This window comes from Dioscorea cayenensis, chromosome 12 (genome assembly GCF_009730915.1).
Source record: "Dioscorea cayenensis subsp. rotundata cultivar TDr96_F1 chromosome 12, TDr96_F1_v2_PseudoChromosome.rev07_lg8_w22 25.fasta, whole genome shotgun sequence".
Taxonomy (NCBI): domain Eukaryota; kingdom Viridiplantae; phylum Streptophyta; class Magnoliopsida; order Dioscoreales; family Dioscoreaceae; genus Dioscorea; species Dioscorea cayenensis.
In genome coordinates this window covers 14,956,645-14,984,465 of record NC_052482.1, presented here as the reverse complement: position 1 = coordinate 14,984,465, position 27,821 = coordinate 14,956,645, and the positions used below count along the sequence as shown (strand labels likewise).

At 34.7% G+C, this 27,821-nt stretch overlaps 1 protein-coding gene, 1 long non-coding RNA gene and 1 pseudogene across 5 annotated transcripts; 2 read left to right on the top strand and 1 right to left on the bottom strand.

Annotated features, from left to right (window-relative positions):
* The first annotated feature begins 6,434 nt into the window (after positions 1-6,434).
* LOC120273506 lies at positions 6,435-13,106 on the top strand (annotated as a pseudogene).
* Positions 8,522-26,930, top strand: LOC120273504 (protein CHROMATIN REMODELING 5-like). 4 transcript variants are annotated; one of them, XM_039280137.1, is made up of 7 exons: positions 8,522-12,846; positions 13,636-13,817; positions 23,820-23,897; positions 24,059-24,304; positions 25,976-26,044; positions 26,213-26,423; positions 26,513-26,930. In XM_039280137.1, exons 2-7 carry the CDS (start codon positions 13,725-13,727, stop codon positions 26,677-26,679), a joined length of 864 nt encoding a protein of 287 aa, XP_039136071.1. In that variant the 5' UTR covers positions 8,522-12,846; positions 13,636-13,724; the 3' UTR covers positions 26,680-26,930. The 4 variants fall into 4 exon arrangements, with proteins under 4 accessions (XP_039136071.1, XP_039136070.1, XP_039136073.1 ...); XM_039280136.1 differs by having other exon boundaries at positions 13,531-13,817; XM_039280139.1 differs by having other exon boundaries at positions 13,531-13,817; positions 26,526-26,678.
* On the bottom strand, positions 20,883-23,665 carry LOC120273507. The gene is made up of 3 exons (XR_005540552.1): positions 23,385-23,665; positions 22,479-22,530; positions 20,883-21,176 (listed from the first exon to the last, which is right to left on the bottom strand). It is a non-coding gene; the product is annotated as an uncharacterized LOC120273507 (long non-coding RNA).
* Positions 26,931-27,821: the final 891 nt, after the last annotated feature.

The window sequence follows — 27,821 nt, the reverse complement described above, 5'->3', positions numbered from 1 at the left end:
TTCTATTTGATACGATTTGGAGATAGCTACTATTGTATACAGAAATCGAATCAGCCCTGACCCCATCTTTCTCATGGAAGAAGCTTCAACAGTTTGTGGGTTTTTCGCTATTAATAGAAGAGGGCAGGTTCTTCTTGCAACAATTAATGAAGCAAATCTAGTGCCTTTTGTTAGTGGCCAGGTGTGTTAGTCTTATGGTGTTTCCTCATTGTCTTACGGAGTTTGTGCTAAGCATCATTTTCTGGTGATTCAGCTGAATAATCTGGAGCTTGCTGTAAATCTTGCCAAACATGGAAACCTTCCTGGGGGCTGAAAAACTTGGTAATCTACCATTTTTTATGATTTGATGTTGATTCTAATGGATTTTGTCTAGTGTATGATAATTTTGTTTAGACATAGGTTAAATCTTGTAGCAGAGAAGTATTATTAAAGTTATAATTGTTTTTTGTCCGTTGTTACTACTGTTTGTACTGGTTGGAAGGAATTCCAATGGATCACATTCTTAATACGGATCTTTTTTTTAATCAAATATATCATGTGTTGAAGATATGTTAGCAGAGATCAGCTTATATTTTATAGTGTTTTTGTATGTCATGATGTTCATGATGTAATCTGCTAACTACCCCAGAAGAAAAACTATCTTTAAATCATGCAAGGCACCAGTCTAAGGGTGTCAGTGTTAATGAAACCTCATGGATATCTTTGTTCAGAATTTTCATATATTATTTTAATGGGCATGTGTTTTCACGCACTTGCTTGTATGCATGTTGGCTTTTTCTAGTGCGGTGAATTTCTTAGCTGGTAGATGGAAGAGTGTTTTTTTTTAATATTTTTTTTACTTAATATGTTCTTATTTCATTTCCATCCATCTGGTCAAATTCTCACTATTTAATTTTGTTTCTTTTTTGTTGTTCAGGTTGTGCAGTGGTTCCAAGAACTATTCTCGCAAACTAAATATAAGGAAGCTACATAACTTGTTGCTGAATCTCCACAAGGCATCTTAAGAACACTTGAGACTGTGGCAAACTAAATATAAGGAAGCTACATAACTTGTTCCAAGAACTAATCGTGCTATTTATTTTCTTGGTTTTGAAGGTACATTCAATTGCACATAATTCAAGCTACTTTAGATTGCAATATTTCTCTCTCTCTCTCTCTCTCTCTCTCTCTCTCTCTCTCTCTCTCTCTCCCTCCCCTCCCTTGCTTCCTCTCTCTATGAACATGCACATACACAAACACATGCCACTCTTTAATCTTTCAACTTTTATGAAAAAATTGGGTGTCTTAATAATTTTATATTTTACAGAGTGTTCCTGTTCAAGCTAGGCAAACACCTCTTTTACTTTAGTATTTTGGGGCATTGTTAGCTAGGGAGAAAACTCAATGCATTTGAGTCTCTAGAATTGTCTCGCCTTGTGGTTAATCAGAACAAGAAAAATCTTTTGGAGAATTGGTTGACAGAGGACAAGCTTGAGTGTAGTGAAGAACTTGGAGATCTCATGAAAGTTTGATCTCAGTTTGTAAGATTAGCTCAATCATTTTTGTCTTCTACTTTGTCTTGTTGGAAATAATATGGTTGAGGTTGGAGTTGGATGTTCTATTCTTTTTATCTTCGCTAAAAGATGGATCCATCTTTTATTCTTCGTCATCATCATTGACTTCATTTCTATCTTGTAGACTGTAGGCAATGATCTTGCATGGAAGATCTACTCCAAAGGTTGTTGCTGCTTTTGTTGAGTGGAGAGAGTTTGACAAGATTCTTATATACTCAAAGCAAGTACTTGGAATTTGTATTTCCTGCACATTGAATTAGTTTGCATCCAATAGGATGTTCGAAGATTTATGAATATTACATATGTGATGAATGATTCATTCTTGTGTACAGGTTGGGTATAGACCAGATTATCTTTTTCTTCTACAGATAATTCTAAGAACATATCCACAGGTAACTACTTTAGATACCATGAATCTTGAGATCAGCTTCATCATTTCATGTGATTGATGTGTGTGATGGTGCTTTTTTTTAGTGACCTATTTCCTCAAATTTTAATCAAATAATATCCTTGCTTTGATCATATTCATTTCTTTATTTATTTTTTTATACATTCTTATATTAAATCATGTCTTCTATAGCCTTGGTGAATTTTCCGTAGTGAACATGACACAAGCCAAAGTTTTTATAGGGTTCTGTGAATTTTCTCTAATGATGTCTCAAATGGAGGGTGGATGTCTTGTTGATTACAACACAATAACAGATCTTTTCCTCCAGGTTCAGTGACTTCTTGGTGTTCTTTTTCTTTTTCTGTTTTGCATTTTGAGACTTGCACCCAAAGGAATATACCATTTTGTTTTTTTTTGGGCAATGTGATATTATCTCTTGGACACTAGAGGTTTGCTAAGTATGTCTGTGATGTCAAGCTGTTTATGATTTGCCAAATTTTATTAGCTTAACTTTTCTTCATACTTCAACTTATTTATTTACTGGAGTAAGGGTGTTCCATTTTCTGTGTTTGTTACAAAGAAATTAACTTGATTAGAGAGGCAATGGCTTTTCTTTTGGATGTTTTGAAACTAAATTTACCTAAGCATGCCTTATTTCAAACTAAGATAAACTCAATGTGGGGCCAAAAAGCTAGTTGACATCTCTTGAGTTGTTCTCTGTCAATCTATAATATTTGTTGTTGGCACAGGTTTTGGAGGTTAACTTGGTCACATACCCCAATGTTGTTGATGCTTTATTGGCTAACGGAGTGGATTCATACATGCCTGGGCTTCATGTAGAATACCTTTCAAAAGATATTTTTAATTATATATTTCATGAATATTAGTTGTTTAACTCTACGGATGCTTCTCAAGCATTATTGGGAGTTGCCTAATATCAAAAGGGTTATTGTCAACACACATGCGATTGAGCCTCAGATTTCTTTTTTTTTAATCATATTATTTAGCATTATGATTTATGTAGTCTTTCTAAGATTAACATCTCTTTCCAGGTGTTGGTTGAGTTTTTTGGGACCCTTTCAATGGAGTGGGCATTAGAGTACATGAAAGATCTTCTTCTGGTTAACCTGAGAGGAAATCTCCAAATAATTGTTCAGGTAACTTTCTCATTGGTGCATATTTTGGCGTACACTTGAAAGTTACCTTTCCTTTTCAATTAACATGTTTATTTTTGCAGGCTGCAAAAGAATATTCTAAGAAGTTAGGCTTAGATTTATGCATAAAACTTTTTGAGCAATTCTAAGTCCTATGAAGGTCTTTACTTCTTTCCGGGATCCTATTTGATCTCTAGGTATTGGTTATTTTAGGAATGACTTTTTTTCAATCTGACATAAGGTTGGTTGTTCCAGTAACTTTGAATCTCTGTTTTTCCCCTAACAGCGAAGATTTGGATATACACTTCAAGTATATTAAGGCAGTAACAAAAACTGGTCAGATTAAAGAAGTTGAAAGAGTGACTAGAGAACCCAACTTTTATGATCTTGAGAAGACAAAGAATTTCTTAATGGAAGCCAAACTTCCAGATGCACGGCCACTTATTAATGGTTGTGATTGTTTTGGTTTTGTTCTGGATTTGACTCACTACTTGTGCACAAATAACATGCTTCGATATATTAAGGGATATGTGCAGAAAGTAAGATTTAGTTTTGAGAAAGGTTTTATAAGAGAATATGTTTTAAACAGTACATTGAATTACAACATTTGCTCCTTTCGGCTCAAATATGTGGGCTAAATATCATCATACAAGTAACTAGTTCTAGGGCTTTTATTTTTTTTTTTTAAAAACTCAGATTATGCACATTTATTAGTTTTAATCAAAATACATTGCACTTGAGCTCATTACTTGTCAATAAAAATCAATGAAATTGAATTTAGAATACTTTTTTATTTACAGGTCAAACAAATTTATTTATTATTAATAGAAAAATAAATTAAAACACATTTAGATGTGGTTAGATCTGCCTCTAAAATATGAACATGTTAGAAAAATAATAGTTTAGAAGTGGTTATAACCGCCTCTAAAACTAAACTATTGAATGATAAGAAAGTATTAAGTATAGAGGCGGTTATAACTGCCTCTAAAACTATCAGGGAGGGATAAAAAATTATTAGATATAGAGACGGTTATTCCACCTCTAAAACTATTGGGAGGGATGAAAAATTATTAGATTAACCACCTCTAAAGCTAATGGATAGGGATAAAAAATTATTAGCTAGAGGCGATTATAACCACCTCTAAAAGCTATTGATAAAGGGTTAAGAAAGTATTAGCTAGAGGCGATTATAACCTCCGCTTGTTATTAAAAACCGCTTCTGCAAATAAAAATTACCCCAACAACTCTAACATGTAGAGCCGACTTGATACGAGACGGTTTAGAGGTGGGTGAAAAAACCAACGCTATAGCTATTAGAGGCTGTTTTAACCTCCTCTACGGGCTTGAAAACCTCCTCAAAAACCCTCTTTTGGTGTAGTGACATTATTTATAGGTTATTTATTTTTTAAAATTTAATAAAACCAAAAAATATAACGATAAGTAAATCATTAAAGAAAAAAAAATCTATTTTAAAAAAGAGTATATAACGGGTAATTTTGTCTATTTACATACCATTTATATCATATCCCATTATTATTTGGTCCACAGGATAATAAAATACTATCTAATAGTTTATTCAGTACGCATCAAACATGTGATAAGATATGAGCTTGTCATGTCCATATCCTTTCCTACTTCTATCCGGTGCTCATATCATATCCGTCCATAATATCCTATATATCCTGTCTACCAAACGGGCACTTAATGATTTACTTATCGGTATTTCTTAGTCTCTATTAAATTTTTGAAAAATAAATAATCTATAAATAATGTCCACAAATATATAGATTGTGATATCACCAACTTGCAAAAATTATAGTTTATACCTATTTCCTTGGAGAAAATCATACACAAAGCTAGACTAACAAACTCATTAATGGAAAATAAATATATCACATCAAAATTAACTTGAAAAAAAACCATCAAATTAGAGAAACTAAAAATAAGACATGATTAAAAAAAAAGGAGATTTAAATGAAAAATAATCTGTTTAAGCACAAGATCGATCGAAGAAACCTTTTAGCCACTCTGAAATGCAAAAAAACCTTAAAATAGTGAAATTAGTGTTCTACATATTTATATCCTAACTATCCCATAAGATTAATTATCATGTGGCTTGTAGGATAAATTTTCTCAATAGGATAAAACTATCATATCCTATTGGCACATCAAACAAAGGATAATAGTAGGATATGATAGTCTATTATATCATATCGTCCTTATCATGTCCACCAAACGAGCCTTAAGAGTTCTTAGATAAAATATTTCAATCTCATCACCTTGAAGATGAATTTTTTTATTTAATCAAGCAAGTAGATTAGCATTTAAATAAATTTTAAATTTATTTATTTATTTACTTGATATATGATAAAAGACATACATGATTCAGCTTCTTTTTTTTTTATTTTTTGTCAAATGTGTATTTTTACTTTGTATTTTCAAAATATTTAATATATATATATATATATATATATTAATTTATTTTATTTTATTTGTGTTAAAAAATAGAGACCTTTATTTGATAGCAAAGGTTCTTCTCCTCCTGTTAACTCTTGCATGGCCATTATCTCGTAAGTTATACTAAATAATAATAATAAATTTATTTTAAATTTGAGAAAATATGTAAAATAATCATAAATGACACTGAAACTTTACTTTAAAAAAATTACAAATTATAAAATTAAATTAGCTTAAACTTAAGTTTGGCTTGAGAAGTTGAGTTTCAGATTGAGCTGCTCAAACTCTCTTATTAATCCCAATGATACATTAGAACAATGATGAAACAATGACTAATCTGAAAGAAATTAGTATAAATTTTTTACTTTTAAATATTTATGATGACAAGTTATTGCGACCTTTAAAGTTTTTATAACTAACATTTGAGAAGAATTTTAGAAATTTTTTCTAACCTCTCTATGAAAAAATATAATTAGAATTTTATCCTTTTACAATTGAATTATTTTACATATGAACTTTTAATAAACTAAAACTTTATGACATAATGGTCATTTGGTTAATCTTAAAAATCCTCCCCAAACACCCACCCCATTTAAGGAAAAGGGCATGCACAAACGTGGTGTTAATACCTCCACCCATCTGTGCCCTTATCTTGTCAGATCAATCTCTCACCAACTACAAAAGGACCCTCAGGAAAAATCCAAGTGCCAATTGACCAGAAGGTTGCTGGCATAAACATCTTATTCGTTAATAATGCCATAATTAATATAGTTTAGGCCCAAAAGCCTGAAGCGTAAATGTGGAATAGGCTCCTAATCCATAAGCCCATAAAGACAACAAAAACCCATAAGCCCAACAATAGTCCCTTCGAAGCAGGTTAACTGTTCGGTCCTCCTCTCTCGGCGGAGGAATGTAATAAAACCCTCCATCTCTCGCGTCGATACGGAGGAATCCACAGCGTAGTCGCCGACGATGGAGCGCAGCTCGAACGAAAACTTCTCAGTGCTGGTCCTCGCCTCCGACCTTGGCGTCGACGCCCGCTCCCTCCTCTCTCTATCCGAGCGCATCGCCGATGAGGTCTGGCACGATTGCCCTGACGAGGACTTCTCCAGGCCCTCCGCGTTGAGGGATCCGACAAATCCGGCAATCGCATCCTCCGCATCGTCGGCAAGTTCTTCCCAGGTACTCGATGTGCCATTCTCCTCTATGATTCCTCGCGATTCTTGATTTTTTATTTTGTTTGGTGATGCTTGAACAGCTCCGGTTATCAGTGGGGAGAGGCTGAAGAGGTATGTTTGCTTCAAGCTGCGCACGGAACTGGCGGAAGGTCCTTTCTGTGTTTTGTATGTTCATAGTACTGTGCAATCGGAGGATAATAATCCGGGAATCTCTGTGTTGAGGTGAATTTATGAGGATCTTTCTTCGGATTTTAAGGATAGGCTTCAAGGTGTCTGCGTTTTGCATGCAGGGCTTCGATCTTGGCTGTTGCTTCCCACTATCGGCCGCCTCTTCTTGAGTGGAGGGTGAGCCTTCTATTTCTTTCTTGCTCTCTTTTAAACAAAAACTTTGAATGGCATTTATCTATGATGTTCTAGTGTTTATTGCACTTGAGCTGCATTTTTGCGAGTTTAGGTTGTTTATTTGTCAGTTAATGATGGTGCTTTATGTGACTGAAGAAGAAAAAGCTAATAACTTGCTAAATACAAATAACTTACTTTAGTTTGATGGACAAATACTGATTTAGGCTGAACTAGGTTTTGCGTTAGGGTATCTCACACATATGCTTGTAGAAAGCATAAAATTTCAGATATACCCCATGAATGTTGTTGTTGCATGTCTCTTTGTAGTTTGACCATCTGTGTGAACTTTGGTTGGCGTAGTAAATGGTTGTTTATCAACTTTGACTTAAGGAGGAAGAAAATGTTGTCATTGCAGACATACCTCATTTGTAAATAATAAATAGAATGGCCTTCTAATTGAAATTACTTAAATAACTTGTTCAAACAAAATGTCTTGTATACAATCAAATTTGGTTGCATATATGCAAACTTTATGGGTTTTTATGGTCTATGGTAATCTTATGCCTTTTCTATTCAAGTTTATCTGCTTGTTGGTGGCGGTATGCTTTCTCAATTTTCCTGTCCACGTATGCAAGATATGATTTTTGATATTCATCTATGTGAGTGCACTCTAGTTTTTTTTATATTCCTTATATAGTGGACCCGACTAATTGTCATTAAATGATTCTTTGAAGAAATTGGAAAATTACTTGTTTTCTTGAATTTAGCTATCAATTTTAATTGTTGATGCTGTCTGCTCTTTTGATCTATCTTTTCTCTTTTTCAAAAGAAATGTCCTTTGAACCAATCACTTTCACATATATTTTTCAAGGAAATTTCTTTCCTTGTTCCCTTATTGTGTAATAGATTATATAAGAGGTCCTTCTGTTGACATTATGATGCTATCTGATCTATCAAACATGGATTTCAATATTTTTTTTTTCTTATTGTTGTTTATTTGTTACACAACCTGGTAATATGATCAATAGTGACCAGGGGCGGACCCACATGGGGGCCAGCCCGGGCTGAAGCCCGGGCTGGCCGGCCGGAAAACTTTAGAAGAACCGTGTCCAATAATATTTTTTTATATGAATATTAATGTTTAATAATATTTTGTTTGTGTTTAGCTAACATGTAATGGGTATGTGCTTGAGTGGTTTATGGGAGTTGAATGATAGGAGCCCACCATGGTTCAAATCCTAGAGTTTGCAATTGTAAGTTTTTAATAATTTTAGTAATTAAAAACAAGGTTTTTCTTTCAAAAAATTGTGGAAATTTTAAAAATTATATAACAAAAATAATGATCTAAACTTTATGATTTTTTTAATAATCAACAAAAAATTAAATTAATAATGTGGCATTGAAAATTTTTTCTTATTTAAAAATTACTAATTTTTTTTAAGTTTAAATAAAGTTTGAAAAATTGTTCAAAACATCCCTCACAATTATAGTAGTTGACTTCAACCCCTTTACTGATGAGTTTTGGTTTTGCCACTGGTCGTGGTTGGACTGAGGAGAGGTCATGGTTGGGCTAAAAATGCCGAAAAATTAAAAGGTGATGAATATGAGAATATTGACTTTTATTTAAGCCCGGGCTGAACTAAATTCCTAGGTCCGCCACTGGTAGTGACTAACTCATTGTTGTCTAGGATCTTATGTGCTCAAGTTATTTAGTCTTGACTAACACTAGACATGAAACATCTATACTTTGGGTTGAGACTGGAGAGTAAATCTTCAACCCTTGGCTTGTTGATACTCGAACTACAAGTGCTTAAGAAGTCTGTTATGAGGCAAGACAATAAAAGGAAAGCTTCAATACGTGGGTCTTTCCTCTCTGAGAGAAGGACCAAATCTTGTGTAGTTGTTAACATAAAGCAACAATTTTTTAAGATGTCTTTCCTCACTGCTATAAGGGCCTAACATTGCGTAGTTGTTAACATAAAGAAACAATTTTTGAAGCTCCAGTCATTCCCCCAAAACTTAACCAATTGAAATGGATTCATTCCTAAATATGACAGTACACCAATTAGTCTATCGAATCAAATTATTTGTGTATTTTTATGTAAGAAAATATTTATATTTGTAATGACATGTTACCTAATCTTGTAAAGGAATCACTTTAAAAATTGATTAAGTTCCATCTATATATGTTATTATGTTGTTTATAAGCCTACCTAGTGGTGGTTGGAATCAGTGGAAGTTTTACAGACAAGAAATATTTTCTTATCATGGTATTTAAACTATTTGTATGTTGATGTATTACTTTAAAATAAATATCAATGGCAACAAGAAAAGATATAGCCCTTAAGCCTGAGCTGACTTAGTTTGCTTTGGCTTTGGTTTATATGTAAAGAACTTGTACTAACTAGGATATTGTGATATGAGATATTTGAAGATATATACTTAGCACGAGTCACAAAATGCCACAGTCATCACCTTTCAAATATGCTGAAATTACAGCTATATGGATATAATTAACTGTAATTGGAGTTAGTTGTAACTATAGCTTTTTTTTTAGTTGAAGCTTAAATTCTGGAGAAATGTTCATTGACCGGCTAGGTTTTATGGTTTATAATTTTGGGTTATAAACAAACATTAACATCAATATCTAGCAAAGGTGAGAATGTTTAATCTGATATGTTCAATATAGGAAATAACATGATAAAACCCAATATATTCATGCTGATTTGTGATGATCTGGCAGTAGTGCAAGTTACGCCCTTTACTTTATAAGTCAACAAAGGATTGGTAGTTCTATTAAAACTTAAGCGCTTCATAGCATATGTTATATAGTTAATGATTTTTATTTGTTAAGTGTTGATTGCTGATTGATTTATATGTTGATACATGCAATTTATGATTTTTATTTTTATAGCGTATCGTATAGAAAAAATTGTTCAATGAAAAATGTCAGTAATGTCTATTAATTTATAGTCATTTAAATGAATCCTTCTTATAAATTTTATACTTCAATTTATATATTTTTGCACATTGTTTGATAATTAGAGAGCATTATATTTAATCTACAATTTATAGTTATATATTTAAATGCTTATGATTTGGATCTGCATGACATATCCTATACTGACATGGCTATTGTGTGTAACCTTTACCTTTTTTATGCTCTATACCTCACTTTGAAGCATGATAAATACTATGCTGCAATGAGATTTCCAATGCCTCCCCTAGATCATGCCGTCTGGTTTTTTGAATGATGCATTAATGTTAACAACATCAAATGGCCATAAGGGTGGGCGTGAGAAGCGAAGAAACTTTTTATCTGAATCAATAGATTCGCGCTTTTTGTTTTTTGTTTTTTTTTTTGTTTTTTTGTATTGCTTTCATTTTAGATAAATTGTAGTGGTTAGTTAAATGAATTGAACTGTGGCATATTTTATAAAGCATTAATTTATTAAAATGATTAAAAGTTGCACATTTGTGCATGGTGGTTGGTTAGCATGTCCATTTCTCACACTTTAGGTCTCTGGTTCACACCTAGTAAGTCCATTTCTTTTGGGCTTTGAACCAATTTCCCTTCTTCACATATATTATTTCCCTTAAATTTTTTTGGATATTTATTTTTAGATAAAAAGTTCCTAGAGAGTTAAATCAGTATTTAGAAGGGTAATAAGCTTGGGTTATGTGATCTCTTTGAGAGTCCAAGTGTGATCAAGTAATTTATAGCTTTGTAAATTATTTAGTCTAATACAATTGTTGATAGTCACAGTTTAGCATATTTTTATAGAGTTATACACGCAATTAGAAATCTGTGGTAAATTTTATGTGGTGATGAGGTTAAAGCTACTCAAGGGGCTCTTACTTTATAGGCCTTTTTTACTATTTATTGATATAGCAGATGAAAATAAAAATTAAGAGAAGGGGGAGAAAACCAGTCACTGATCCTTCTGGTTTGGGTTTTCTATAAATTTAATTATTCAGTTTAATTAACCAAACTGTGCCTATCTCTAACTGGTCACCCTTATTTCTTTGTTCTTGTCATTTGTAGTTTAACTGAATAATCTAGTTTCTGCTGGAAATCTCATTGCTCTATTGTGTTCTTCACAAAACATCGGTGGATACATATATTAGGCCTATTGGAGAGCATTCTTTAACATGAAATCTATTGATTTCTTTTTATAAAATTGGATGCTTGCACCAAATTTATCTACATTTTGCTGTAGGAAAGATTTATTTTTATTGTAAATTTTTTGAATAAACAAAGAGTGTGCTAATGATTTCTTCAACATTTTCTTTATGACTGATTTAAAAGAAGCAAGGAATAATTTCCTGTCACTTACAAAGTAACTCTTTGTATTAATTTTCTTGTTTCTATCTAGATTAATCCCAAAATATGTGACAAAAATAAATTTTGTTATGTTTACTTTTATGACCAACCAAATATCTTTACTGTTGGCATCTAAATTATCCCTTTTTAGTTGTTTGCACGCGTAGGTGCTAAGGCGCAATGAGCTTATCCAGGTGAGTCACCTTCGAAGACGCGCACGCTTTTTTGCATTTTAGGTTTGGTGATTCTTATCAAATTTCCCAAAGAAAATTTAAAATCTAGGTCATTTAGTGGTTAATCTTAGGTTAACTTATTCTTACTTCCAATATAAGTTTGTTCCCAATTTTCAAATTTAAATTTGCGCATATTGGTTTCATCATCCTTTTTAGGCCCTAGTATGTTGAGAAAACAATCCCAACTTTGTCTGTGAGAGATACCCCCGATTTTATAGTGTGTCTGAAATTTTGGAATGCTTCAAATATAGTGTTGTTCCTTCTAGTTTAGTTAGCATAAATAGTTAAGTAAACATGCGTGATTTTTGTGCTTCAATTAATTTTTGCATGTCACCTTGCTTTTCAGTGCTGTTTACTTGATCCGTCTGCTTCTCATTTAGAGAGATTGCTATTCTTTATTATGGTTGGTACTGACTTATTTTACTGCAGGGAGAGAGATACTGATATTGCATTTGCACAAGATGCAATCATTGATTACAAGGTAGCATTGTTTTCATTGCTTCATTTATGACATTGTAAATGCTTGACTTTCATGAGCCTTCTTGAAGCTTTTATGTATGTTTCCCTAAAATTTCTCGGGAGCCACATGACTGTGATGTAAAACCTGGTACATCTTGTGCCTGATTTTTGGAATAGGCTTGGGATGTTTTGTCTGATTACACACAATGATTTTTTTATTTTATGTTACATTGTGATCTAGGTAGTGATTAAGACGATAGTTTCTCCCCTTCATTCTTGAAAAAATATCTCTTGATTATTTTAGAACTTCGTCTACTTGCTTGGGGAAATACTGACTACCTGACCAGGAAATTATAAATTAGATATGAAGACTGAGGAACCTGATGAGAAAGAACTTGCTTGGGAAAATACTGACAGCCTGACAAGGAAGAAAAGGAAATTACAAATTAGATATGAAGACTGAGGAACCTGATGAAAAAGAACTTGTCAGACTTCACTTTAGTGGACATTATATGTTTCTTATGCTATCTTTGAACATGTGGGCTGCATACAATGTTTTTAACTTGTATAAGAAAAAAGAGTACTGCAGATGGACAATGAATCCAGAATTACTACAACTTTCATTTAATATGCAGCATTGCCACAACTTCAATACAACAGATGCTTTTAGTATATTTTTATTCTTCATTTTGTGCTTCATTAACTTCTGATGTTTCTTCTATGCCTACAGGTTCGTGAGGCAGCAACAACTGTGCAAGGTAAGATGGTTGATTTCCATTGGAAGAAAAGCAAAGGTTTTCTCATATTTGTTTTTTGGCATACATCAGTTATCGTACCTGCCGTCTTATTCAAATTGGAATTCATATGAATGCATTCTTCCCTTTTTTGCCATTGGAATGAAAATGAGTTTAGTTAGAATGTATAAACCATCATGGACATTTAGTTGTTCTAAATTTGTTGATCAGTGAATTTCATAATGCTTAGTTTAGGTTTGTCCTATATCACCTGGAAGTTTTCATTTACATTGATATCAATGGTTTGTATCTTATGCCATCTTTACATTGAAGTGATAAAATTGTTTGCATTGAAATTTTTGACAGATCTCAGGCATTGCACTTGGTCTGTGTGACCTTCCATGTTCAATTAGTTGGGGTTTTCACATAATGTAATTTTAGTTTGTAGTTGGTTTTTGTCTTGCTAGGCATGTGTAAAGCGTCGTGGATTTGCTTTGAAAGAACCAATAATTTTTTTATAAAAATATGGATGTAATGTCAAGAATCTCTTTAGATTTGCTACTATGTCACAAAATTTTGATGTACTATGGGAGATTAGGAACACCTGTTTATATCCATTGATGTGTTACTTAACTGTCTTTCTCATCTTAAATAATTTTTCTAATTCATTCCTGCACACAATCTGTAATTGTCTTGCTCTTTTGATAGTTTACGTAGGCTTGATGAACAGCCTGAATGGTTGAAAGGAGGTAAACTTCCTTTCAGTATCTGTGTGCTACCGGTTTCTTCATTTTTTTGCTTTGGTGATTCTAGAATGAGCTTTCTGCAATATTGAGATTTGTGGCGGAGGAGTTGTTAAGGAAGAAAAGAATGATGAAGAAAGCAAGGGGAGACTTGAGAGCATGGATATTGATGAAATTCTTGAGAGAGCTGAGAAAGTTGAAACAAAGACAGCAGATGGTGAATCGGGAAGTGAATTGTTAAGTGCTTTTAAGGCATGTCTGTCACGCCCCGAACTCGAGTGGCTGACAAAGCGGTCACGCAGATCTACAGTGCGGGGCCCAGTGAATCTGCAAGACCTCAAAACCTAAACACATGCTAGGAGTAGAAAATAACTGACAAAATACTAAATATGAGTACAACTTAAGGTTTACAATCAAACCCAAATACAAGGCGAATGAAATACAGTACGACCTACAAGGAGGTTCTTAAACAATAATACAACAAATGCAAAGACATAAGCCACGTAACATAATTCCAAAGAAGGCATCTCATGGAAGCCTTCTAAGATCCCTCAGGGTTTATTGCTCTCGATCCGAAAAAGGATTTAAAAATAAATCCATGAGCTCACTAACCTGATAAGTAATCCAAAAACAAACCGAAAAGCAAAAGTTCAAATATCAAATTTGTACGAAAAATCAATAGCGCCAAAAAAGAATTATCAAAAACCAAATGATAAGACATAGATAGCAAAAATCCGAATACGTCTCCAAATTCCTGTAAGTGCCAAAGGTCATTTGTTTATCCCTCGGTGATGGACCCGAGCCAAAAATAATGAAATAATTTATTTACCCTCGGTGACCCGAGGGCCCGAATACTAGGGTGGCCGTTGATTATTTTACCGAACGGACACGTCATGGAAACTCGAGTCTCATTTTTTTCAAAAATTACTTGTCGACAAGGTCGAGTTTAACCCCCATCGATGGGGTTGCATATTGTTCATTTGGAGACCAAAAATTCGAGATACAATTCCAAGCCAAGAATCATGAATATTCACAAGTATTTTTCCAAAAAAATTCATCTAATAAAAATAAAGTAAATAATTAAATAAACAGATAAATAAATAATGTAAAAAGGAAATACTCGGTTTTCCAAGCCTAAGTCCGGTTCTCACTTTGGAGAAATAATAACAACATTTCATAAAATATTTTTCCCAAAAATTCGAGAAAATAAAAAGATTTACCAAAAATAAAAAAATAAAAATAAAAATAAAAAAATAACACAAGTATAAATAATAGTGAAACCAATAAATAATTATTAGACCAATCTCAAGGAAGAAAAAGCATTAATACAATAATATACTAAAAATTTGTAAAAAAATACAAGGTCGAATGTATCTCATCAATTGAAGAAAAAAATGACCCACCTAAAAATCAAAATAGCTAGAAAAAAATAATTTCAAAGGAAATATTGTCAAAACAAGGATGTTAAAAAAATTTTTAGGAAGGAGATAGGCAAGGACATAAAAGGCAAGTGGATATTTAAGGGATAAATGTATAACCCAAATAATATATAGGTAATTCAAGTTGATGTTAGGTGGACCAAGGATTCAAGCACCTAATAAATCTTAAGTTTTTTTGCTATTGGGAATAAACAAGGTTACAAAAAGGATAATTACTTTTGCCAAATATTTGGAAGTAACAAGGAAATAACATATATAAGTTTTGGCAAATAATAGCACTATGGTTCCAACTAAGTATAGAAACTTCTCTTCCTCTAAAAAAACACAAGACGTAAATAGATGGCATTCCCACAATAATTTTTTTAAAGAATAAATGCAAACAAAAATTTCAGAAATTTTTACATGAAAAATAAAACCAAAACAACAAAAATTTAAATACAAGAGTTTAAGGGATTACTTACTTGACAAAAAGTCTAATCCCAATTGAGATCCAAAATAAATTCCTCACGGTGGTCCTATAATAAAGACATCGAACTAAGTCTAAATACCTAATTAAATCAACAATAGTTTGAAAGTGTCTACAAATAGACCTAACATAATACTAATACTAGTGGTAATAACAATGATGTGAGACAAGCACATAGAATGATTAATAGGAACAAGGACAATAGGTGAGAGAAACAAGGATGGAAATAAATCTTCTAGCACAAGTAACAAATCAATGCATGCATGCATATATATATTATCATATTAATTAAGGTAGCAGGGACCTACATGTGTGGATATATATATACTACCATATTAAGAAGGGCTGCCAAAGAGTCAATGTGTATGTAAATATATATACTATACTTGATGCTTAAATAATCAAAGCATGACATGTAACCTGGCCACATCTTGGAGGCTTCTAGTCTTTTGTTTTTCATGCAAACAAGTAGGGATGCAAAGCTCAAGAGAGGGATCAAGTTCTACTGGTATTTCTGGTAACAAAAATACAAATGCCTTAGAAGGTCATGCCAAAGGGTGCAGGAATTTCAAGGCCCAACACACATGCCAAAAACTACAAAAACTGAACATTCAATTGGCAAGCAAAAAAACCTGGAATTTTTGGCTTAGGTTTTAAGCATCCATGCATAAACATAAAGATAGTTCCATGAGTAAATACTTATGTAGCTTGAAGGCCAAGAACTAAGGATCTTCAAGGGGCACAAGAGCAAGTTTTTAGCATGCATAAAGAGAGTTTTTCATGCAAGGATAAGCACCAAAAAAAATTTCAAACAACAACCCATGCAAACATAAGAAGCAAGCTAACAACCAACATTCAAGAAAGAGAAGTTATCTTCCGGACAACATGAGCAACCTACAACAAATACCTCTAGGTTGATGGCGAAATGAAGAGCTCCTCCCGGTTTGATCGTCGCCGCTTCAGGTGGTCCGGTGAGGTGCTTCACTCTTAAGGCTTCAATGGAGAAGGGAGTGTGGTTAGAGGGTGGAAGGGAGCAAGGAAGGGTAGTGATAATGCAAGGGATGAGGAAATAATGCCAGGAGACAAAGATGGGACTGAAATCCTGGAATCCCTCCATGTTTTCCTCCTTTGCAAGCTTTTCAAAGCAACCAGCCAAAAAAAGGATTAAGGGGTAAGGTAAGTATGTTTAGCAACTTAAGCAAGATCTAATCATGGGCGGGGTCCACAATCATCCCCTCCTTAAAAGAGTTTAGTCCTCTAAACTCGCACTTGCCCTGAGAAAAGAAAATTATACTTCTCTCTCATTACAGACTCTAATTCCCAAGTTGCCTCACGCTCAGAATGATTTCTCCATTGGACTTTGACATAAGGAATGACCCGCCTCCAGAGTTTATGCATGTGTTTTGTTCGATTCTGGAGCTACGCATTCCTTTATTTCTTCTGTATTTGTTCGGAAGCATGCTTTGCCTGCTGTTGTGTTGGATTATGATTTGAGTGTTGCTACACCTGTTGGTGATGCCTTAGTAATCAGCACAGTTTGTGTAAACTGTCCTGTGGTAATTGATAATCATGTGTTGCTAGCTGATCTCCATGTCATGAGCATGAAGGACTTTGATGTTATTTTGGGGATGGACTGGTTATCCTCCACCCATGCCGTGGTAGATTGCCATAGGAAAAGAGTTGACTTTAGAATCCCTGGAGAACCAGAGTTCTCTTTCCTTGGGAGTGCTTCCGTATCACCAACTCGAGTAATTTCTGCCCTGCAAGCTAAGAAATTACTTTTGAGTGGGTGCTCAGGAGTTCTCGCCACTGTGGTAGAAGTCAAGAAGGGAGGTCAGGTGCTTGAAGATATTCCAGTAGTGAGGGAATTTCTAGATGTGTTTCCTGAAGATCTTCCGGGGTTGCCTCCGGACAGGGAGATAGAGTTCTCTATTAACCTAGTCCCAGGCACTAGTTGCATCTCTAAGGCCCCTTATAGGATGGCCCCTGCTGAGCTAGTTGAATTGAAGAAGCAGCTTGAAGAACTTCTCGATAAAGGTTTCATCCGTCCGAGTGTTTCTCCTTGGGGAGCTCCTGTATTTTTTGTGAAAAAGAAAGATGACAGCTTGAGATTATGCATCGACTATCGGGAGCTAAATAAAGTGACGGTGAAGAACAGATATCCATTACCAAGGATTGATGACCTATTTGATCAACTGCAAGGTTCACAAGTTTTCTCGAAGATTGACCTCAGAACAGGATACCACCAACTGAAGGTCAAGCAAGAGGATGTGCCAATTTTCGCATTTCGAACTCGTTATGGTCATTATGAATTCCTAGTAATGCCTTTCGGGTTGACTAATGCACCAGCTGCTTTCATGGATTTGATGAACAGAACTTTCAAACCTTTCCTGGACAAATTTGTTGTTGTGTTTATCGATTATATCTTGGTGTATTCTACAAATCAGGAGGAGCATGAAGAGCATTTGAGGATCGTGTTGGGGACACTCAGAGAGAGGAAACTTTTCGCCAAATTCTCTAAGTGTGAATTTTGGCTAGATCGAGTGGCCTTTCTTGGCCATGTCATAACCAAAGACGGCATCTCTGTAGATCCTACCAAGATTGAAGCAGTCGTAGAGTGGAAAAGGCCGACAAGTGTGACAGAAATTCGTAGCTTTTTGGGACTGGCTGGTTATTATAGAAGATTCGTGGAAGGATTCTCGGTTTTTGGCGAGACCCTTAACAAGACTTACGAGGAAAGGAACAAACTTTCGATGGGACCGATAAGTGTGAGCAGAGCTTCCGGGGAGTTAAAAGCGTAGTTTGGTGTCGCACCTATTCTCACACTTCCCTCTCCCCGGAGATGGTTTTACTATTTATAGTGATGCTTGTAAGACGGGGTTGGGCTGTGTCTTGATGCAAAATGGCCGAGTAGTTGCCTATGTCTCTAGGCAATTTAAACCTTTTGAGGAGAACTATCCCATCCATGACTTGGAGCTTCTAGCGGTGATTTTTGCTTTGAAGATCCGGAGACACTACCTTTATGGAGAATCATGTGAAGTATTTACGGATCACAAGAGCCTCAAGTATATTTTTCACCCGGAAAAGAGCTGAATTTGAGACAGAGAAGATGGTTAGAGTTGATGAAAGATTATGATCTGACTATCAGTTATCACCCTGGCAAGGCTAATGTTGTGGCCGATGCGCTTAGCAGAAAGTCTTTTGGCAGTGTGGCGGCATTGATCACTTCTCAAAGGTCTATTTTGGAGGATATAAGAAGAATGGAACTTCAGATAGTTCTGCCGAGTGCCAATGCTTCTCTAGCAAACATGGTTTTACGACCTACTCTGCTGGAAAGGATCAAGATAGCTTAAGAAAAAGATGATTGCCTACAGAAGATCCGTCAAGAAGCAATAGATGGTTCCCAAGGTCAATTTAGAATCCATGAAGATGGCTCAATCAGATTTGGTGACCGGATCTGTGTACCAAATGTTCTAGATTTAAAGAAGGAGATTTTGGAAGAAGCTCACTTCTCTAGTTACTCAGTACATCCTGGCAGCACAAAAATGTACAAGGACTTGAAGTGCAATTTTTGGTGGAATAACATGAAGCGAGAGATTGCTCAGTTTGTGGCGCAATGTTTGACTTGTCAACAAGTAAAGGTGGAGCATCAAAGACCTGCAGGACTTCTCCAACCTCTTCCTATTCCTGAGTGGAAATGGGAGAATATAGCTATGGACTTTGTGGCTGGTTTTCCTAAGACCAATAAAGGTTTTGACAGTGTGTGGGTAGTAGTTGATAGGTTAACTAAGTCCGCTCACTTCTTAGCTGTTAAGACCGGTTTGTCTTTGGAAAAACTTGCTGAGTTGTATATTGACCAGATTGTGAGGCTTCATGGTGTACCAGTAACCATCGTCTCTGATCGGGACTCTCGATTCGTAGCTCATTTCTGGAGGAGTCTACATAAAGCTTTGGGAACGACACTCACTTTCAGTACGGCTTTTCATCTTCAAACTTATGGGCAATCAGAACGAACTATCCAAATTTTGGAAGACATGTTGCGAGCATGTATGCTAGATTTTGGAGGTGCTTGGGATCGACATCTACCCTTGATAGAATTTTCCTATAACAACTGATTACTGTGCAAGTATCCAGATGGCTCCCTATGAGGCTTTGTACAGGAGGCGGTGCAGTCACCTATCTGTTGGGATGAGGTAGGAGAAAGAAAACTTTTGGTGCGGAGATTGTGCGAGATATAGATTGAGAAAGTTCACCAAATTAGAGATCAATTACAAGCGACTGAGCCGAGCGGAAAGAGTTATGCAGACAACAGAAGAAGAAGCTTGGAATTCCAAGTAGGAGATCACGTGTTCTTGAAAGTTGCCCCTGCTAAAGGAATTGTTCGCTTTGGTGTGAAAGGTAAACTTAGTCCCTCGTTTCATTGGCCCTTTTTGAAATCTTGGAACGTATTGGTGAGGGTGGCTTACCGGCTTGCCCTTCCACCGCTCTCTCTCGAGTACATAATGTGTTCCATGTCTCAATGCTGAGGAAATATGTTTCCAACCCTGATCATGTGATCCAGTTCTCGGATTTTGAATTAAATAGTGGTTTGTCCTTCGAAGAGCAACCGGTAAAGATTGTAGATTTTAAGAAGCAAGAACTGAGGAGGCAGGTCATTCCTTATGTCAAAGTCCAATAGAGAAATCATTCTGAGCGTGAGGCAACTTGGGAATTAGAGTCTGTAATGAGAGAGAAGTATCCTTTTCTTTTCTCAGGGCAAGTGCGAGTTTAGAGGACTAAACTCTTTTAAGGAGGGGAGGATTGTGGATCCCGCCCATAATTAGATCTTGCTTAAGTTGCTAAACATACTTACCTTACCCCTTAATCCTTTTTTTGGCTGGTTGCTTTTAAAAGCTTGCAAAGGAGGAAAACATGGAGGGATTCCAGGATTTTAGTCCCATCTTTGTCTCCTGGCATTATTTCCTCATCCCTTGCGTTATCACTGCCCTTCCTTGCTCCCTTCCACCCTCTAACCTCACTGCCCTCTCCATTGAAGCCTTAAGAGTGAAGCACCTCACCGGACCACTGTAGCGGCGACGAAACCGGGGAGGAGCTCTTCATTTCGTCATCAACCTAGAGGTATTTGTTGTAGGTTGCTCATGTTGTCCAGAAGATAACTTCTCTTTCTTGAATGTTGGTTGTTAGCTTGCTTCTTATGTTTGCATGGGTTGTTGTTTGAAATTTTTTTTTGTGCTTATCCTTGCATGAAAACTCTTTCTTTATGCATGCTAAAACTTGCTCTTGTGTCCCTTGAAGATCCTTAGTTCTTGGCCTCCAAGCTACATAAGTATTTACTCATGGAACTATCTTTATGTTTATGCATGGATGCTTAAAACCCAAGCAAAAATACCACTAGATTTGTCACGCCCCGAACCTGGTGCGCTGACAAACGGCCACAGACCCACAGGGCGGGGCCCAGTGAATCTGCAAGACCTCAAAACCTAAACACATACTAGGAGTAGAAAATAACTGACAAAATACTAAATAAGAGTACAACTTAAGGTTTACAATCAAACCCAAATACAAGGCGAATGAAATACAGTACGACCTACAAGGAGGTTCTTAAACAATAATACAACAAATGCAAAGACATAAGCCACAGAACATAATTCCAAAGAAGGCATCTACTGGAAGCCTTCTAAGATCCCTGGGTTTACTGCTCCTGATCTGAAAAGGATTTAAAATAAATCCATGAGCTCACTAGCCCAGTAAGTAATCCAAAACAAACTGAAAGCAAAAGTTCAAATATCAAATTTGTACGAAAATCAATAGCGCCAAAAAGAATTATCAAAACCAAATGATAAGACATAGATAGCAAAATCCAGAATACGTCTCCAAATTCCCTGTAAGTGCCAAAGGTCATTTGTTTATCCTCGGTGACAGACCCGAGCCAAAATAACAGAAATAATTTATTTACCCTCAGTGACCCGAGACTGAATACTAGGTGGCCGTTGATTATTTTACCGAACGGACACGGTGCGAAACTGCAGTCTCATTTTTCAAAATTACTTGTCGACAAGGTCAGAGTTTAACCCCCAGCGAGGGTTGCATATTGTTCATTTGGAGACCAAAAAAATTCGGATACAATTCCAAGCCAAGAATACGAGAATATTCACAAGTATTTTTCCAAAAATTTCATCTAATAAAAATAAAGTAAATAATTAAATAAACGGATAAATAAATAATGTAAAAAGGAAAATACTCGAGTTTTCCAAGCCTAAGTCTGGTTCTCACTTTGGAGAAATAATAACAACATTTCGCAAATATTTTCCCAAAATTCGAGAAAATAAAAGATTTACCAAAAATAAAAAAATAAAAATAAAAATAAAAAAATAACACAAGTATAAATAATAGTGAAACCAATAAATAATTATTCGACCAATCTCAAGGAAGAAAAAGCATTAATACAATAATATACTAAAAATTTGTAAAAAAATACAAAGGTCGAATGTATCTCATCAATTGAAGAAAAAAATGGCCCACCTAAAAACCGAAATAGCTAGAAAAAAATAATTTCAAAGGAAATATTGTCAAAACAAGGATGTTAAAAAAATTTTTAGGAAGGAGATAGGCAAGGACATAAAAGGCAAGTGGATATTTAAGGGATAAATGTATAACCCAAATAATATATAGGTAATTCAAGTTGATGTTAGGTGGACCAAGGATTCAAGCACCTAATAATTCTTAAGTTTTTGCTATTGGGAATAAACAAGGTTACAAAAAGGATAATTACTTTGCCAAATATTTGGAAGTAACAAGGAAATAACATATATAAGTTTTGGCAAATAATAGCACTATGGTTCCAACTAAGTATAGAAACTTCTCTTCCTCTAAAAACACAAGACGTAAATAGATGGCATTCCCACAATAATTTTTTAAAGAATAAATGCAAACAAAATTTCAGAAATTTTACATGAAAATAAACCAAAACAACAAAATTTAAATACAAGAGTTTAAGGGATTACTTACTTGACAAAAGTCTAATCCCAATTGAGATCCAAATAAATTCCTCACGGTGGTCCTATAATAAAGACATCGAACTAAGTCTAAATACCTAATTAAATCAACAATAGTTTGAAAGTGTCTACAAATAGACCTAACATAATACTAATACTAGTGGTAATAACAATGATGTGAGACAAGCACATAAAATGATTAATAGGAACAAGGACAATAGGTGAGAGAAACAAGGATGGAAATAAATCTTCTAGCACAAGTAACAAATCAATGCATGCATGCATATATATATTATCACATTAATTAAGGTAGCAGGACCTACATGTGTGGATATATATATACTACCATATTAAGAAGGCTGCCAAAGAGTCAATGTGTATGTAAATATATATACTATACTTGATGCTTAAATAATCAAAGCATGACATGTAACCTGGCCACATCTTGGAGGCTTCTAGTCTTTTGTTTTTCATGCAAACAAGTAGGGATGCAAAGTTCAAGAGAGGGATCAAGTTTACTGGTATTTCTGGTAACAAAAAAAAAATACAAATGCCTTAGAAGGTCATGCCAAGGGTGCAGGAATTTCAAGGCCCAACACACATGCCAAAACTACAAAACTGAACATTCAATTGGCAAGCAAAAACCTGGAATTTTGGCTTAGGTTTTAAGCATCCATGCATAAACATAAAGATAGTTCCATGAGTAAATACTTATGTAGCTTGAAGGCCAAGAACTAAGGATCTTCAAGGGGCACAAGAGCAAGTTTTAGCATGCATAAAGAGAGAGTTTTCATGCAAGGATAAGCACCAAAAAATATTTCAAACAACAACCCATGCAAACATAAGAAGCAAGCTAACAACCAACATTCAAGAAAGAGGAGTTATCTTCCGGACAACATGAGCAACCTACAACAAATACCTCTAGGTTGATGACGAAATGAAGAGCTCCTCCCCGGTTTGATCGTCGCCGCTACAGTGGTCCGGTGAGGTGCTTCACTCTTAAGGCTTCAATGGAGAAGGGAGTGTGGTTAGAGGGTGGAAGGGAGCAAGGAAGGGTAGTGATAATGCAAGGGATGAGGAAATAATGCCAGGAGACAAAGATGGGACTGAAATCCTGGAATCCCTCCATGTTTTCCTCCTTTGCAAGCTTTTCAAAGCAACCAGCCAAAAAAAGGATTAAGGGGTAAGGTAAGTATGTTTAGCAACTTTAGCAAGATCTAATCATGGGCGGGGTCCACAATGTCATTCTAATTGTTTTCAAGTTACATAGTTGATCTGTGAGTTCTTTGTTATCTAATTAAGAAAAAGTTCTTGCTTGCTCATCCACTTGTGCCCACTTTGGTTTGTTGTCTAGGTTGCTAATTTCCACAGTGCTGAAGATGATGGGACTTTTTGGAGTCGTTTGATACCACCCGAAGTTGTAGATCATGATGTATGGACTCACCTAAATATAATATCGTGTTTTTTTTTCGTTTTTTACTTTAGGCTCTATTATTTTTTATTTTTTATTTTTATTCTATTTTATTTTATCTTATTTTATTTTATCTTTTGTGAAGCATTTTGGCCATAAGTTCTATTTCACAATTAATTCAGGCAGCATTAGCACCTCGTGCTGCAAGGACACCAAAGAGTTATGCTGAAACTAACCAGCCAGAGAAAAGTACCAAGAGGAAGAAAAGGGGCCTTGAATCCCAAGATAACAAACCCCAGAGGTGTTCAACTAGAGCAACAAATATTGCAGTCCATTCTTTGCCAATTATTGATGGGGCTTCTGCTTATGTAAGAGGATGGCTTTATGGCAATTTATCAAAGAAAGATGCATCTCTATTCATTCGTGCGGTAAGGATTTTCTTTAGCATTATTATTTAATTATATCTAATTTTCTCCTTTCATAGGTTATCAAATGTTAGATCAAATATTTATTGATATTGTCATTGAATGTTAATAATATGTTATGTTTGTTATAAATAAAATATTAGAAAACATGCAAGCCATAGGATTATTTGTAATATCTGTTTTATGATCATGATAGCCCTTAATTAATTGTTCGATTGAAAGACTTTTTGTCCTTGAAATGGCTGTACAATATATTTATATTGTGTGTTAACTTGGGGTTACTTAACAATGAGGGGTTATTAAATAATTATTTTATTTATAAACAAAGCACCCTTTTATTTTTGGGTGGTTTAAAAAGGTCAATTTAATCGTATTTTACTTTGCACACAAAAAAATTCTAAAACATGATTTTTTGTTATAAAATACCAGCAGATCAAGCTTTTGTTATAAATAAAATTATAATGACAATTGATTTGTGAAGGGTAACTGATAATAATTTTTTTAATAACCTACATACCCTTTTTATAATAAATTAAATATATAAAGGGCATTTTTTCAATAAAATAAAATGCATTAAATATAAAATAAATAAACAAAATTTAAAAATATTTCTTGTGATTCAAGAAAGGCTTGACCAAGGAGGCTGCGTGCAATATATAGATTTTAGGATTTATGATCCTTGAATAATGTTTGTGGTTATATGCAAATAATTTAATAACGTTCCATTCCGTGCTTACATGCTTGGTTAAATATGAGAATGAGCATTATCACCTGATTCCATTCATATGATTTTATTTATTTTTCATTTTCATGCCCATTATGTTCTCATTGCGCATGGTTATTTTTAATCATATTACTGATGAAGAAAGATATGGATGCTAGTTTTGTGCCTTAGGAGTTGAAAGTATCTCCTTTTATTGAGTGACCTATTCTTTTGTCTCCCTTTGTGTCTTTTTCTCATTGTTGCAATGCCAGTTAATTTTCTGCTGCTCCTCTCTATTGTTAAGTTTGTTTCCCCCACCAGTTTATAATATCTTTTAAAGTGTGACATCAGAAAAAAGTTTCTAGAATTGTACAACTCCTGTTTGAAAGTCCTTTAGGAATGTTTATGCCAAGTACTGTAAAGTTGTGTTGAGATAATTGAAATCTATGGATGTGAACTCTGTTGCACATTGAATTTCAATCGATATTTGTGCTATTGCCAAGGTTAAATTTGCTTCTGTCTCTAGCGATATTCGTTTAGTTGAGCAGTGCCCAATATATATGTATATATATATTTCTTTCTAAAAGAAATTAAATACATTCACTGTATTCTATTTCTAATAATGCATGCAACATTTCTCAGTTAAGTCCTCTATTTTCCTATGCACGTGTCATGCCTACATGAGTCTTCTCTCTGTTTGGTTTAGTTTCTTGGTATTCAATGAAAGTTACATCATTGCTTTTTTATCTAGAAAATAAATGTTCTTTCCATCTGCCAGTCATTGACTGCCACAGTTTATATATCTGGGAAGTGTATGTCTCTCTATATTAGGAGTCATTAATTATCAAATTACACATTTTACTGGCTGTACTATGTCTAAGAGTTTGCAGTGAAAATATATTTGAGCACAAAATTTTCTTTCGAGAAAAAATATAAGGACATGAAACCTTAGGGTTTATCCTACTCTTCAGGTCAAAAGGTTTGGAAACCAAAGCCAAATAAGCTTAATAGTGTCAGAAGTTGATGGTACAATTGAAGCGGTATGATTTTCAGATTGAGCTGTTTGAGTTGTTAATTGAGGGTTGCCAAGAAGCAATTAGAAGAAATGTTGATATGAAGGTTTCTGTTCCATCTTTAGAATGAGATTATGAAGCCTAAATTGTTAATTGTATATTAGTTATTATTGATTACATTTACATGCATCACAGGTTATTAGAAGATCTCATTGGGCTTTTTACAGGGGTCTTTGTTGGATTTTTTTTGGTGTCTCTGTAAAAGCACATGAACTACTTAATCGTGTGTTAGAACTACAGCTTCTGGCAAAGCAAACAAGCAGGTACCCTGATCCAGTTTCCCAGTTTCGATTGGTAACACATCATAAAAGTCCACAATGGTCTAAAAGCTGTGGCTGGAAACCTGGTAGAATTGTTTCCTCGCTAGCCTCTTGTTTAAGTTTGATTGAATTACTCTCTATACCGGTAAGCTAACACTCTTGAAAATCTCATTAGTCGATGATTCTAGATTGCTTCTTGGAATATACTACCATGGATTTGTAAATTGGGAGAAGATAAGGTTGGACTCTCGGCTTGGTCTTACGAGGAAGATTGCTCCGGTATCACTTGGGGAACAGGGAAACATTTCTGCCTCGTGCTCCAAACTTGGACAATCGTGCTAGTGCATTGCTGCAAAAGTTATCATAGTCCCTGCATGTGACTTGCTGGTTGCTTTGCAAATCAGTTTTCCATGATGATAAAATCTCTGTAGTTTATTTTGGTGGTTGTTTCATACATTTGCAAATTCACTGTCCTGAAAAGGTTTCTTTGCATTTTCAGTTATTAGGCTGTGTTTCTTATGATAACTGTAACCTTAAGCCACTTCTGTTCAGTGTGTTCATGTGGGTATATAAGCTATCATGCAATTTCTTGAGGACTTTCCGGACATTAAAACATGCTAGTGGATACAACTATTTTTAGTCCTTTTCCTTTCCACGTAGTTTGCATCTTTTGTTCATTTTATTTCTTGGGTTTGACTTTGGCTGGAAGGAAACATATAATCTGAAAGTTTTTCTTTTTAATTAAGAAATAAAGTGATTTGGGTAAGTTGATAAAATAATTATTTATTTTGCATTGTATGTCAAGTAACAAGCGAAGTCATATTTTTATGGAGGAAAATGAACAAAAAGTTAAAGTACAGGTAACATAAGGAACATTTTGAAAGTACAAAGAAAAAAAATGAGCCTTTAGAGATTGAAAATAGTTTTATCCTTTAACTGTGAATGCACTTATTTATCTTTTGTGATTGTGATATTTCTTTTTGGTTTAAGATGTTAGTTTCTTTATTATGGTTGATTTGCCCCTTTAGTCTTTTATTATAATTTGTCCATTGTCAGTCCCATCTATCTTCATATTTGGAAAATATCAGTCTTTCTCTTAAAAAACAGTTTTTTTTAAATAAAATATTAATTTCGTATTATTATACTTAGTGCTTTTATTATTATTATTTTAGAAGTGATATGCGCCAAATCAACGTCTTGGACAAAAAAAAAGAGACTGTCATTTAATAGAGGGACTGACATTTCTCAAACTTAAAAATAGAAGGACTGACGGAAGACAAATTATAATAGGGGGACTAAATGGTAAATTAACTATAATAGAGGGACTAAATAAGGTATCCAACTTTCTTTTTCAAGACCTAGGGGTGTCAAACGGGCCGGGCCGGCCCACTGGCGACCCATGCACTGCTAGTGTTCGGGCCGGCACGGCCAGTCTAGAAATCGTGTCGGGCACGCCGCCAACCACTCAACGTCGGCTCAAGACG